The following is a 15,582-nucleotide window of genomic DNA, read 5'->3' on the forward strand; positions in this document are numbered from 1 at the left end:
CTCCGTAACTAAGATAAATCACATAGACTTCTAAAAGTTTCTAGTGGAAGGCAAGCTACTCATTTGAGGGTTACAGTAATTCAGTTCTGTTGCATGTATCATTGTCAATGCTTACAGGGTATTCCTGGCATTGAGAAGTCTGGATTGGGAGAAGGAGACATCTGAATCAAGCCTCTTAGTCTCTGTTTTGGATTATGTATGCATTCACGGTACACTGATAGTACTTAATGCAGTGCCTAGCAGTGGTACATGCTTTCCCAGTAAGGGTATTTTCTTTTTAGATTGATCACGAAGTGACTGTCGAGAAGAAATGGGGACAAATAGGAGGACCCTGGGAATTCAACCTCCGGGACCTTTTCCGCTGGTGTCAGTTGATGCTAGTTGACCAGTCCCCTGGGTGTTACGATCCTGGTCAGCATGTGTTTTTGGTCTATGGTGAAAGAATGAGAACCAAGGAAGATAAAGAAAAGGTGAGTTTCATACTTGCTCTTTGCACTTCTTTCTATCTGTAAGTTGATTTCTTCCTGAGGGACAGAAGGGGGGTGTACTCATTAACAATACCAAACCCAGTAAAGCTGCTTGGAAATTTAGAAGTTACAAGAAGAAACTAAGCATTCACCTGTCTCAGAGTCTCATAGTGTAGTTTGCTTTGGAGGACACAGTTTGCTTATCCATCTAAAGCCCCATGATTGCAGACCTACTTTAACAGTATTGCCCTCCATTAATAAAGGCTTGGTCTTTATCACCCTTCCAGGCACAAAAGTGCGAAGCAGGAGGAGACAGGTGATAACCAGTAGAAGAGGAGGGCTTTCTACTTTTAAATAAATGTCAAATTGCAAAGTATTTTATCTAGAAAAGATAAATAGATGAAAAGAGAGAGGAAATTCTGTATCTAAATGGAAGTAAAAATATCCCTTTGTAAGTAGAAAACAACACCAGAATTTCCAACTTAGTAAACCAATAATGTGTGCATTGCTTTGTGGTATTTCAAGTCCAGTTCATGGAAAATTCACAACAGTTGCAGGTGGGAGGTGCTGTCATGACCTCTTACAGATGAAGATCCAAGGCTCGGAGTCATGGAATCTCAGTGCAGCAAGTGGCAGAGCCAGCTCTCTAGCACAGACCTTTCCACTTTGCCTGCTATTCCTTCTACTGTATCACAGTTGTTTACAAACAAAGTAACTTACAGATTCATGTGAGTTAGAAACAGTAACCTCCTTACTGACCTGAAGATGTGGCTGCCCATGGCACAAGTGACTTTCACACACTTTGATTCTGCTACTAAGAGCACAGATCCCCTTTTATGTGGCATCCAGAGTCTAGCCCAGTGTTAACAACTCATTTATTACATGCAAATGGCTTTCAGTATATTAGGACAAGATGTTCAGTTAGTTTTTTTTTCTTCACAAATTTTAATTCACATATCATCAGCTAGTATTTTAATTTCTTCATCCACTTACTGGTTACAGTATATTAACTGTGGCAGGACTGGCCAGTGTTGGGTAATTGATGTTGGTCAGATGATGAGTCACTGTAGGGTGTGGAAGGTTTCCATCACTCCTCCAATTCATTTGCTGTAGTTGACCACATGTTTTCTGAGGGGGGGGGGGAAGCTAAGTAAAGTAATAATAGAAGAAGAGAGGCTATAAAAGTATTTGTAATTTTAACTCTGGTATAATATCAGGGAGAGGAGATGATCTGCTGTAGAGTGGGATCTAAGGTCAGAAATCGCCTGGACCAAGGAGTAGGTGGTGGGAGCATTTTCTTCTGTGCTGCTTTTAGGCTTTTACTCAGTGTTTGATACTCATTATGATTTTATCTTCGTTGTTTTTATTTTCTGACTTCAGTATACATTGATGAGGATGAATATTGCTGCTTTGTTAGAAACGCACAACTTGTTGTAAATATTTTGGGTGGCTGGAATCTTTGTGGCTGCTATGGGCTAAATTAGTGTTTTTTACACACCCTTATCTTTTCCCCTCCCCAGCTCCTCTTAGATTAAAAAAAAAAAAGAAGTGCAAAAATGAAGTACAGTTAACAGGAAGTTTTTAACAGTATTGCTGCTAAGGAAGGGTTAAGTGACTAAATAATCAGTCAGAGAAATTACTTTGCTTGTCCTCTCTACATAAATATTTAGAAGGGTAACAGTGATTTTGGAGTCAGACAGGCTTAGATTTGAAATCAGTTACCAACCGTGGGCAGATCATGTAACTCTCATGAATCCCCAATCCATATCTATAAAATGGAAATGAAAATACCTATTATGCATGGGTATTAGGATCAGAAATAATCTGTTAAAGCACCCAATATAATGTTTGGCACATGGTAGGTACTCAGGAAACAGTCATTGTTCTTCATAAACTTCATGTTTCTCTTCTCTTCTACCTCTAGGTGGTATCTTGAATGACGAAAGCAAATTCATTTTTCATCTTAAGATTTACCATAGTTTCTATGGCTTTAATTTATGGTATATTCTCACTGGAATCTCAAAATAATTTGAGATTATGTGATTACTCTTAAGCTTCAGTTTAGTTTCATTCTGAAGAATTAAATGCAATCTGTCCTTTTTATAAGAAAATTCAAAAAGATAAGGACTCAGAATATTGTCATTCTCCTATTGTGTTCATGTTTACTAGTATTCATTCTAGAAGGTTTTGCTCAGAATTTGGGGGAGTGATTTGTGTTTTGATTGTATCATCTTCTTCCTTTAGGTCATTGCTGTATTCAAGGATGTGTTTAATTCAAATTCTAACCCGTACCTGGGAACCAGACTGTTTCACATCACTCCCTGTGATGTTCAGGTGAGGAGAGGAGGATAATCCTCTTTCAGTTTTCTATGGCTTCTGCTCCCACTCGCAGGCACACTTGTGAAAACTCACCGGCATGTCTTTTTCAGCTGGGCTACTCAGTGCTTTCCCGTGGCAGCTACGTTCCTCTCCCGACTCGCCGGCCCCTGTTGCTCCTGCACCAGTCTTTACAGTCTCTGGAGTCAGTTATGAAGTGTGTACAAATGAGCTGGATGGTCATCCTCGTGGGGCCAGCCTCAGTGGGCAAGACCAGCTTGGTTCAGCTCCTGGCACACCTTACTGGTCACACTTTAAAGATCATGGCCATGAACAGTGCAATGGACACTTCGGAGCTTCTGGGTGGATTTGAGCAGGTAACTGATCTGCCTCTGCATTTTCAGGCAGAACACAATAAACCGTGTGGTCTGGCTGGTGGTCTTCTGTGTTGGTGGTAGCTACAGTAGCAGTGTTCTTTGATCCTGGCCATGGGCTGTGCTGGTTTCACGTGCTCTGGAAATTGCAGGTTGATCTCATCCGGCCGTGGAGGCAGCTCCTTGAGAAGGTGGAGGGCACTGTCAGGACCCTGGTAAGAGACAGCCTCCTCGTCAGTGCTGACGATGCAGAAGTAGTGCTGCGAGCCTGGAGTCATTTCCTTCTGACGTATAAACCCAAGTGTCTTGGAGAAGGTGGTAAAGGTGTCACGATGGAGATTGTCAGCAAGCTGGAAGCAGTGTTACTGCTTATGCAGAGACTCAACAATAAAATCAACTCATACTCCAAGGCAGGTATGTGTGTTTGGGTGTGTGTATCAGACACTTACCATTAGTGTCCACCCACAGGTAATATATTTGTAAATGCAATGCCCATAATTTTTAAAATGAATTTAATGATTATTAACAATCAAAATTTGGAAATCTTTGTCCTAGGAAATAAAATGAAGCTGATGTAATAAAGTATTTAGAATTGGTGATCCTAAACAGAGAAAGCAGGAAAGAAATTGGTTACTGAGTTTGATTTATTCTGTGTGTTATCAACCACTGTGACTTGTGTGTAAATTTGGTTTTATTTTTTGTTGGCCTGTTTTTTAAACCTGTTAATAACTTCTCAAGAAATCGAGTATTTCAAACTGAAGAACAGAAGTCTAAATTAATAGCTAGGAATCTATTTTGTATAGAAGGTGGAGGAAATTCCTCAGTTAACCTGGAAATATACAACTCTCATCTTGTAGTGCAGCTTTTTGGATGGTAATGAGCGTGCCTTTAGGGGAGAATTGATTAAAGGTTAAGGCCTGTCACTAAGGTTGTCTTCCTTTCCAAAACCTGCTCTTAACTGTTTATTCCTCAGTTATTCCTTGGGAATAGTTGATTCCTTAGGGGTGAAGAAATGAGACTCCCCTCTTCCCACTGTGTCAACATTGTATCCATAGCTGTGGGTCAGATAGTTTACTTTCTTAGTTAAGACAGTGATTTCAATGTTGTTTTGATCTGTCATTTTCCAATTCAAGCTCACCATTTGAATTTGAAATTCTTTACTCATTCATTCAAATTAATTATTAGATATGTTAATGAAGTCGTACATCACTTTATATATTTTTAAAAGATAGGTATTGTAAAACTCACCATTGAGGTTTGAATTCCTACTGAATGGTGGACAGTATGTTAAATATGTTTACTTTTAACCCTCACAACAACACCGTTATTACAAGGAAAAATGAACCCCATTTTATACATGAGGAAATGGATGCTCACAGAGGTAAAATAACCTGCCCAATGCCTTCTTGCTACCAAGTGGTTAGACTAGGTTTGGGCTCCAGTCCTCTCTGACTTCAAAGCCTGGAATCTGGTGTGTATGGATTTCTTTCATAAGTCTGTTAAAATGTAAATATCTAGGGAAGTTCTCACAGCCCATTCTCAATACTGAGCTTTTTTTTAAATTTATATATTTATTTTGCTGCATCAGGTCTTAGTTGTGGCATGTGGGATCTTTCGCTGTGGCGCGGGCTCTTCGTTGTGGCGCACGGGCTCTAGAGCGCTCTGGCTCGGTAGCTGCGGTGCACGGGCCTAGTTACCCTGCAGCATGTGGGATCTTAGTTCCCCGACCATGGGTTGAACCCACGTCCCTCGCATTGGAAGGCAGATTCTTAACCACTGGACTGCCAGGGAAATCCCAATACTGCTTTTTATTTAGGATTGACTTTCATATTGAGTAATTCATTTCTTAGGGATATTGATAGAGTGAAAGAGGCCGGGTCTAAAACAGTTTGTCTGCTACTATTTTACTTTTGGTTAAAAACGTCTTTTCTTCTTAACTTTATATCTTTTAATGTCCCTATGATGAACATGTGTGACTTTTAAAATCTATTCTAGTTTCATATTTTATCTTAGATCTTTGTACATATTGAGCATATATATAATAGCTCTATTAACATCAGAATGCAGCCCTCAGGGACTTAAAGCAAGAAAAGATATCTAGGATTTTTTATTAGATTCTGGGCATTTTGAATTTAAGTTGCTAAGTGCTGCATTTTGTTTTTTTGAGGTTTTCTTTGGGGGGAATAAGGCAGTTGAGTTGCTTATGGATCATTTTTATCTTTTCAAGCTTGCACTTAAGCTGTTTAAGGTCAAGTCCGGAGTAACCTTTACTGTAGGGTTAAATTAGCCCCACTCTTGAGGCATGGCCCTATGGCATCTCTACTGAAGGTCCTGTGTGTTCTGTGGAGTCTCTTTGCTTTGACTGGTGGGAACTGGAGTGTTGTTCGGCCCCGTGTGAACTCTGAGAATTGTTCAGCTCACAGCTCCCCGATAACTGTCCTTTCCTTGGAAGTTTTTGCTCATGCTTGTGGAGTTTCAGCCTTCACGTGCACGTGTAGATTATTATTGAGCCAAAGACTCCAGGAGCCCTCATCTGGATTTCTGGAGCCATCCGTTTGAGTAACTCTTGCCTTTTGAGCACCCTGCCCCTCATTCTAGTTGCTCTAGCCTCCCTGAATTCAAGTCTGTGACCTCAGGTCATTGAGGCCTTGGGATCTGTTTGAGTTTCCCCTCCCCACTTTGCAGTCTAGAAGTTGCTTCCAGGCAGAAAGCTGGCCATTATAGGACCTCCTTCCCTCAGGTGTCACAGTCCTGTGCTGTTTTCCAACATCGGAAAGCAGTTGGTTCATGTATTTTACCAGTTTTCTAATCGCTAAACACGGGAGGTTAAGTCTCAACCTTACTATTCCTTCATGGCTAGAAGCAGAAATCCAACATGTATTACCTTATGATATGAAAAAGGGTCAGGAAACAATTTCTTCTCTTTCTTTTTTAAAAAAATTAATTTATTTTATAGGAGTATAGTTGATTTACAATGTGGTGTTTCAGTTGTACAGCAAAATGATTCAGTTATATATGTACATATATTCATTCTTTTTTAGATTCTTTTCTCATATAGGTTATCACAGAATATTGAGTAGAGTTCCCTATGCTATACAGTAGGTCCTTGTTGGTTATCTGTCTTATATAAGGAAACAATTTCTAATAAGAAAGATCAATTGAAAAAATTCTGGGAAAGGACTATCTAAACTATGAAGCAAATAAATACTGGTTGTTACTGTATATGATATGGTTATTACAAAGGATGCCCTGTTTAATGACACTGATTGCATTGTGCCGACTTAACAGCACTTTACTATAAATGCAGTAATAGGTGGAAGACATTATCCTTCCGCATTTGAAAAATTAAAACACATAAAGATAATTTCCCTTCTCCATCACCCTTGAGTCAACTTTATCTAGCCATTCATTCAGAAAGCCATTAAGTATTTTCTGTCCCCAAACCTAATTTTCTTACTTGTTTTGTTCAAACAAAAACGAAAATCTTTTTGTTTACCCTATTATGAAACTTTAAAGAACTGGGCCAGAAGTTTCCAGGCTTCTTTTAATAAACTCTTAGTTTTTTGTTTGTTTGTTTGTTTGTTGTTGTTGTTTGCGGTATGCAGGCCTCTCACTGCTGTGGCCTCTCCCGTTGCAGAGCGCAGGCTCAGCGGCCATGGCTCACAGGCCCAGCCGCTCTGCGGCATGTGGGATCTTCCCGGACCGGGGCACGAACCTGTATCCCCTGCATCGGCAGGCGGACTCTCAACCACTGCTCCACCAGGGAAGCCCTATTTGTTTGTTTTTGATTGCCCTGGTTTGAAATTAAATACTGTGGCTGTGACGTTTCAGAGTTTGCCAAACTCGTGGAAGAGTTCCGAAGCTTTGGTGTGAAGCTTATGCAGTCAGCCAGTGGCCGAAGCTGTGGCACGTTCGAATGGGTTGACAGCATGTTGGTTCGGGCCCTGAAGTCTGGAGATTGGCTTTTGATGGACAATGTTAACTTCTGCAAGTAAGGACCTTCTATTCAATCATGAGTGGGTCTGATTGAAATTTGAGATATGCTTGTCAAAGTAGAAACCCAGGTGGAAGCTCTGGTTTTGTTTTTCCTCCCTTCCTTCTTTCCTCCCTCCCTCCCTCCCTCCCTCCCTCTTCATTGGTGTGCGCAGTTGTTGCAGTGCGCAGGCTTCTCATTGCGGTGGCTTCTCTTGTTGCTGAACACGGGCTCAGCAGTGTGGCTTGCAGGCTCTAGAGCTCAGGCTCAGTAGTTGTGGCGCACGGGCTTAGTTGCTCCGCGGCATGTGGGATCTTCCTGGACCAGGGCTTGAATCCGTGTCCCCTGCATTGGCAGGTGAATTCTCAACCACTGCGCCACCAGGGAATTCCAGCTCTGGCATTTTTAATCCACTGTTTTCTTAGCTAGAAACACATCCTCAGCTATATTCTATAGACTTCTCCCAGTGGTGAACAATGGTAGTTGGTTATTAGCTACGATATTTTAGTTCTAGCAGATAGTTTTGAGCTGAACCGAAGGCTAACAAAATTGGATTACTTCTCCAACTAACATCCTTTGAGTCACACCTTTGTATTTAATATCAGAAAGCTTCCTTTTGTTAGGGTTTTTTTTTTCTTTTCTTTCTTTTCTTTTTTTTTGCCACGCCACGCAGTTTGTGGTATTTTAGTTTCCTGACCAGGGATTGAACCCCAGCCCACGGCAGTGAAAACGCTGAGTCCTAACCACTGGACTGCCAGGGAATTCCCTGTTAGGGTCATTCTTAAGTACAGATTTTTGAAATGGAGGGTCTGACACAGGGCAGACATTTAGTGAATGTGCATTCAGTGTATACCACTTGATTCTAAAGTAAGGAAAAGGGCAAGTGTAAGACTATTCTGCCTGTACAGTGAGCATAGTACAGGTCAGGTGATGGGCTTTTCTACCTGGAGCATTTTCAGAATGTTTCAAATTACAATCCAGTTACCTTTAAATGAATTTGATAATATTGGGAAGTGGGGGAGAGGGAAGGGGAAAGAGAAGACAGTTTTATTAGTTCAGGGAACTTTCTATCATTTTCCTTGATTTATTCAACAAACATTTTGTATATTTACTGTGTATGAATCACTGGGCTGTGTGCCTTGGGGAGTGAAAACGGGCATTGATAGGAAAAGAGATCTTGGAAGAATCACAGTTCTGTACGGGGACGTGATCTGTGCTGAAGGGAAGACATGGGTCAGGCGCAGTGAGAGGCCTGAGCCAGGGCAGCAGTCAGTGTGGCACGCCAGCCTGTCCCCCATTTGGATTCTCCCTATTGCAGCCCGTCGGTGCTGGATCGTTTGAATGCTTTGCTGGAACCTGGAGGTGTCCTCACTGTTAGTGAGAGAGGAATCATTGATGGATCCACTCCCACCATAACACCAAATCCCAATTTCAGGTATTTATGCCTCTTAAGTTTGTGCCTCAGAATCTGACAGCCTTGATGTCAGAGGTGACCATTCATTAGGGCCACCTTACGTATCGTATTTGTACACTCAGTCATGAGCATGTTCATACATTCATTGATTTAACAAATAGTTACTGAGGCTCTGCCATTTGCCAGGTGCTGGTGTGCTTTGGGGGGCACAGCAGTAAATAAGAAAGATGAGGTCCCTGCCTTGGGTTGGTGGTGAAGGCTGGAAGCAGGGAGACCAGTTACAAGCCTTTTGCAGTTCAGGTGAGAGACGATAGCTTAGACTAGGGCTGTCAGATCAGTGGGACTTGCTCATGGGCTTGTGGGTTAAGAAAAGGAGGAAGCAAAGATGGCATCTAAGGTTTTGGCTTGAGTAATTGGGTAAAGGGGTGCCATTCATTGAGAAAGGGGAGACTGGCAAAGGAGCAGGTTTGGGGTGGGGAGGGTCAGCTGCAATCAGCTGTTTAGCTTTGGAGGTAAGTGTGAGCTGTCAGACAGCTAGATGCAGAAGTTGATGGACATCGAATGTTACGAAGCTAAGTGTTTCTGGAGACACTGCTCCTTTTTCTTTTCTCTGTAGGTGAGTTAGAATAATTGATGAATTAGCACTGCCTGATGTGGGGAATATCTGAAAGTAAGAATTTTACAGTCCTCAGTACTAAAGGTGCACTGGATATACAATACTTAGTTCCTTAGGAAAATAGGTTTAGAGAAACTGATTTGCTGTATTGATGCATTTTGGAACTAGAGGATAGAATGCAGATGTAAACAGCATCTGTACGTTGAATTAGCAGTGTTACCTTAGATGAGCTCCCTGAAGATGAGCCACATATGATTTGCCCTCACCAATTGTTGCTGAGCTGCACTGTCAGTTGCACTGAGATTTTGATTTTTTTTCCTTTAAATTGCTATACTACTAGACTTTTTCTCTCAATGGATCCTGTGCATGGAGAAATATCCCGAGCTATGAGGAATCGTGGACTTGAAATCTACATTTCAGGAGAAGGGGATGGGAGCATCCCTGATGACCTGGATCTGAAAGTCCTACTGCACAGCCTTGGGTTGGTGGGGGGCAGTGTGTGTGACATCCTTCTGGCTTTGCACTCAGAGACCCGAAGTGCTGTTGTAGGTAAGGTGCTTGACTTCTAGGCCTCTGCAGGGTTTTCTTCCTCTGGAAATTCATGTTATTCCATTTGACTGCTAGTTCAGGAGTTCTTACATTTAGTGTACATGGAAATAGAAATTACCAGGAAAGCCTGTTAATAATGTAGATGCGCTTGGTACCCTTCTTCCCCAAGAGATTGGGTTCAGCAGGTGCGAGCGAGGCACAGGAATCAGCATGTTAAAGAAGCTTCCTGGGGAATTCTGATGCATGCAGTCAGAGACCCACACTCAGAGGAATACCTGTACTGCTTTTCGCACTGAGATTGATGAAGTTTGTCCTGCAAATCTTCACGGTCATCATTGAATCTCTTGAAGGTTGAATAAAGAGGGAGCTTTGAGTTGTTTAAAACAGATAGGTGTTACTTCTTCTAAATGTCCAAATATACAAGAAAGAGCAGTAATAATAACAATAATGAAAAATAATGAAATGTTACTTATTAAGTAACTACTCTGTGTTAGGTGCAATGTTGGCTGCTTATTTAGTCCTCACAGTAGTTCTGCAAGGTATATTTCCATTTTACAGATAAGGCTCAGAGAGGTAGATTAACTTGTCAAATCCAAACAGTTAATAATGACAGCTGGGATTTGAAAGCAGATCTGTTGGATTTCAAAGCCCATGGTTCTTTTTGGCACCATGCTCATTTTGCCCCCTTCAGTGTGTGTCGGCTTTAGATCCAAGGGTCTATGTGGCCAGGCTTTATCACATTAGTAAATGAGTCATCTAGTCACTTCCCCAAAAGGTACTGCTGACAGAAGGAGGGGAGGAGGGCGGAATAGGAGGCAAGGAATGTAAATGTTCCCACAAGTTCATTGTGTGCTAGTGAGCCCCCTATAGTCCACTTGGAAGGCTTTCTAAAATAAATATCTGGGTGGGTTTGAGTGGAAGTTTGATGTGAAAGTGAAATTTGTCCATTTTCACTGGAGATTTTTCAGAATCTATTGCTCATGGATGGCACTATTTCTTCTTTATAGGTTCTCCAGCGTCCTCGTTGTCAACACTCATTCACACAGCCTTACTCATTGTGCAATACCTACAGCGAGGGCTGAGCTTAGACAGAGCCTTTTCTGAAGCATGCTGGAACGCATATGTCCGCTCCCAGGCTTCACCAGCAAACCAGAAGGTACTGTGAAGTGTTTCACACAGCTTTCTACGTTATAACATTACAGGTAATAGGAGGAAACTTTATTGGTGGCAACTTTAATGACCTAAGAGAGCCATCTGCAGTTATGCTCTAACAGAGATCTGGTATCCAGGCACTTTTCTGGGAAATAGCGTAAATGTAAATATTCCTTGAAACTTGCCTCTCAGCGGAAAAAGTGAAATTTAGCTTGAATGTTGTATATTGAGGAATGTGTCTGAGTGTTGTGAGAGGATCACAAGGGGTCTAGAAAACTACTGTTGCCCTGCTAGTTTTTGGTAAGAGCACTTGTGTCTCGGTGCCTGTACACCATGTGTTTTTATCTCCTACCAGCTTGTGCAGGCTTTACTGGAGAAACACGTTTGTTCTCTGCAAGCACATGAAACCTGGGGCAACTCCATTATTGCCATGGGGCTGTGGCCAGATTCTCTGCCCTCGGCTCTCTCTGCTACGGAAGATTCTCATCTCTCTAAAGTCCGAGGCGATGGACAGATCTTAGTATATTGTCTCAACAGGCTGAGCATGAAAACGAGCAACTGGGCAAGGTTAGTGGAGCCTTGAGCGTCTGTATCTCTTTGGCATCTTGACTTCTCCTCCCTCCCTCCCTTCCTTTCTTCCTTCTTTCCTTCCTTCCTCCCTCTCTCTCTTTCTTTCTCCCTCTCTCTTTTTTTGATGGTAATGGTCATGACCCAACATATTTGACCAGAATGTTATGTGGCCATTTTCCACACAGTTCCATTGTTTGTTGTGATACTGCTCCCTATTTATTATTTATTATAGGTACGTGTTTTAATTGTCCCCCTTTGGAGGGACTCACGTTTTCCCTGTTAACCTCTTTGATACATTCATTGTAAAGTTATTGTCTTGGTTCTTTGAAATATGAAAATTTAACCCTAGTACTAACTTAGCCTATTGCAATGAATTTCAGGATTCAGCCTCTTACTTTGCCAGACTTAGAGAAAATTATGCAGTCCTCCCACCCGGAGAGCTTAAAATTCAATTCAGTTGAAATGGATACTTACTGGATCGATGAACCAGATGCTCTGGCTGTGGCTGTTAAATTGCTCATAGAAAGAGCAACCAATCAAGACTGGATGCTCAGAGTTAAATGGCTTTATCATTTAGCCAAGAATGTGCCACAGGGGCTTGGTGAGTAGAGAAACTTCATTTGTGTAATGAGGGAATTTAAGTACACTTACCCAGCTTTAGTAACTCAGCAGTTGTTTTACTCTCCAACTACACTGTTAAAATTACATCTGGGGAAGCTCCTAGCAGGACGTTTATGACTTAGCATTACTGCTTATATAGCTGTTAAAATATTAAGGAACACATCTGCCCTTAGATGTTCCCTGAGATAAATTTTTTTTCTCCACGTAATCCTTAGCATTTCAGGATCCATCCAGCTTTCTATCAAATCCAGAAGGAAAATGTACTATATTATGTTACTTTTAAGTTTTTGAACATCCTGCTTTTTTTGCTGTACTTACTCTGCTTGCACACGCGTTCTATCTGGGAAAGGGTTGCTTTTGTTAAATTTACTTCCCATAAAAGTACATAAGATTCTAATCTTATTTTCGTTCCAATGCTCTAAGTGGTCGTGCTTGATTTCTTTGTACTTTTTTCATTCCAAGAGAGGGAAAAGCAACAGTTAACAACATTGTACAGATTGTAAAGTACAGGACATGGAATTTGTTGGTAGAACTTGTTGACTAAAGTAATTGAGTTTACATGAGTCTCTGCTGCACGAGAACTTGTAGATAAGCCAGCGTATGTGTATATTATTGTGTGGTACATGTGATGTCTAAACGTGTAGAGAAAAATTGTATAAATATTTGTATCTGCGGTGTCCTATGTGATAGCTGCTAGCCAGAGGTAGCCACTAAAATGTGACATGTGACATGGCTACTGTGACAGCAGCTGTAGAACAGAAAGTTCAAATGGACGGCACTGCTTTAGATGCTAACATTTGCTTCTCCTTCCTCCACAGAGTCAGTACAGATTCATTTGGAAGCCAGTGCTGCATCTCTTAGGAATTTTTACTCAAATTCTCTCTCATCTGGGGTCAGTAATGTCATCAAAATATTACAACCAAATGTAACAGGTACTGCACCTGACTTGATTTCTAGCTCTCAGCACTCTGGGAAACTTGTCCATTGAGTTCATGGGAAAAAGATCTGTTACAGCTCCCACTTATAACAGTTTTTTCTAAAGAAGACTCAGGGTATCCAGATGCAAATTCTGCTACTTTTTTTGAAATTATGCATTCTTCAGTTTCTGAAAGGATGATGGCACACAATGTAGTGGGAAGAACACAGGAGTTGGAAGACTGGGCTCCAGTTCCAACTTGGCCACAAACTGGCTTGTTGATTTGGGGCCCATCATTCACACTGCTGACTTTGTTTGAAAAATATGGGAATTAAATTCATTCTTCTGGGGTCCCTTTCACTTATGACTTTCTGTGATATACTAGTACTGTTAACAGAAACTGTGATCTATTTTGAGATGAAGGGGAAACAGTACAGGATCAGTTTCTTCAGAAAATAGAAAACCTTAATGATGAAGTTATAAAGCCTTAAATACAAAGTTACAAAACAAAATCATAATGATAAAAGGAGTAGCCGTCTGAGCCATCTAATCAAATGAGGTATTCAGAATTTCTCAATCTTTATTTGATGTTGATCAAAACATACTGTTACCCATTTGGTTTAGAAAAAAATATGCACGATGCTTTTGTGCTAAACCTTATGTTTACATAATTATAATCTTATGTATACTTAAAATTACCTTATGTACACTAAAGGTAACGGGCTAAATGGTTGAGCAGAAATCAAACAATAGAGAAAACTTCTGTAGTAGTCAGGTTGTGGCTGGACCTAATTATGGCTTTCCAATTATGAAGGAATTTTGGTCTTTGGGAACACAGTTCTAGAGTAAAGTGGTAGGTTCCCTTTGTAGCAGACATGGCTTGCCCTCTATTGGCACTCATTAGCTCGTCTTCCTTTTTCCCTTTCAGCTGTGTAGCTCTGGATTGTGTAGTCTTGCTGGACTTTGGGATATGGGCCCCCATGTGTACCTTGCTATTCACAACAGGGATTTGTTAGACTACTCTATGGTGGATGCCTTTAAAACTTGAAGTGCTCCACTGACCCATCCAGCTCAGCCACCATCAAATTAATGTTCCCATCGTTTTGGTCTTACCTCTTCCGCTGGGCTCTCAACCTCTGGAGCGGGTCAGAGTCTGATCGCTGCTGCTTTAGAGAAGAGATACTGAGCTTGAGCCAAAGGAGCAAGAGGTAGCAGCAGCACATCCTGTGATTATAAAGAAATGGTTTTTAAGGGAAATAATCTTGAGTTGTTTTTCTTACTGAAAGCAAATAATGAGATGTGTTCATTCATTTTCTGCCATGTAAGTTCGTTTTTTTATGGTTAATGGCGAAAGATTGGGTAATTAAGCCCATGGATTCTTTCCCAACCAGAAGTGGGAGCTGAGCAAATGAATACATTTGTTGGAATGTTTATGCTGTAGCAGAGGTTACCTTTCTATCCTACGGTGGAATGAATTTTCAGGGCTAGAAGAAATTTTGCCTTTAGAAAGGAAATAGCGTAAAAGCTGTTGAACCCTACCTTTCTACCACCATGGACTGAAACCATTTCCTTGGTCCCTCTCTTCCCCGGCAGGACTCAGTGGGATCAAAGTAAAACAATGAAAATCCTCAACTGAAATTTGCCAGGCAAGGAGTTTAACTCCAAAATTCTACCTTTTGTTTTTTAAACCAGATGAATATGTGATCCCTCTGGATCCCCGATGGAATATGCAGGCTTTGGACATCATTAGAAATTCGATGGACTTTGACCCACAAATGGACCAGCCTGAGCAGCTCTTTGTCCTTTTAGAGTCTGTTGCAAACAAGTAGGTGAAGTCTACTGTTCTGGGTGCTCTTTGCCTTGTTGTACACTATGGCTTCACAGATAATACCTTTCCTAAGCTATACTTGACAGTCTTATGTGTGTTTAATTTTCTGAACCTGAGAAGTGGTGGGTGTCAGACATGATTGCTTTGTCACCACCTCTCCTTCACGCTCCATGTGCAGCAAAATCATTCTGACCGTGATGTCCAGGTGCCTGGGAATGTGACAGGTTCTTAATAATTGAATAGGGTACTTTAATAAATACACTAGTGAAGCATTAGTGGTGGAATTTGTTTTATGGTTAATCTTTTATCATAGGATAGTTGTGTTTCCGCTGTTTTCTGTGTGATTCCCAGCAGCTCCTTGCATTTTCACATGTCCTTTCCTCAGCCATCTATCTGCCCCATCCAATGTTGGAGATGTACGTACATAGTGACCTATAATATAAATTTACATAACTGTTATATAAGTTGGTCTTTCCTCACCTTTAATGTAATGACCGGTAATATTTTTTAATTGGCCATTAGTGTAATAGATTTAAAGAATAATTTTGTAATTGAGGTGTAACGTGCATTACAGAAAAGTACAGTAATGATGATTATATATCGTTTGGGTGACTTTTCACAAAGTGAGCTCACTCATGTGATAATGTAGTAGTAGCACCTCTGAGGCCCCCTTGTCCCCCCTCCCAGCAACTCCCCCTTCCTCCTCCCCAGGTAACTTCCAGCACTGCAGGTTAATTGTGAGATGGCCAGTTTTAAGAGTTCACAGCATAGTTTGTCATGTCATGG

General features: G+C 41.2%; 1 protein-coding gene across 4 annotated transcripts in view; it reads left to right on the forward strand.

Annotated features, from left to right (window-relative positions):
- MDN1 (midasin AAA ATPase 1) overlaps positions 1-15,582 on the forward strand; it is a 154,423-nt gene that overhangs the window by 78,789 nt on the left and 60,052 nt on the right. For all 4 annotated transcript variants that reach the window (XR_007470601.1, XM_049695470.1, XM_049695472.1 and 1 more), the window contains exons 40-51: positions 282-470; positions 2,712-2,801; positions 2,897-3,160; positions 3,310-3,571; positions 6,989-7,148; positions 8,449-8,565; positions 9,501-9,709; positions 10,717-10,865; positions 11,217-11,428; positions 11,812-12,032; positions 12,871-12,984; positions 14,661-14,793. Coding sequence is in view for 3 of the 4 variants with exons in the window: in XM_049695470.1 (XP_049551427.1) it covers positions 282-470; positions 2,712-2,801; positions 2,897-3,160; positions 3,310-3,571; positions 6,989-7,148; positions 8,449-8,565; positions 9,501-9,709; positions 10,717-10,865; positions 11,217-11,428; positions 11,812-12,032; positions 12,871-12,984; positions 14,661-14,793 (2,120 nt within the window). In the remaining variant the exon portion in view is untranslated. The remainder of the gene's footprint in view (positions 1-281; positions 471-2,711; positions 2,802-2,896; positions 3,161-3,309; positions 3,572-6,988; positions 7,149-8,448; positions 8,566-9,500; positions 9,710-10,716; positions 10,866-11,216; positions 11,429-11,811; positions 12,033-12,870; positions 12,985-14,660; positions 14,794-15,582) is intronic.

The sequence above is a fragment of the Orcinus orca genome, chromosome 12, assembly GCF_937001465.1.
Source record: "Orcinus orca chromosome 12, mOrcOrc1.1, whole genome shotgun sequence".
NCBI lineage: Eukaryota > Metazoa > Chordata > Mammalia > Artiodactyla > Delphinidae > Orcinus > Orcinus orca.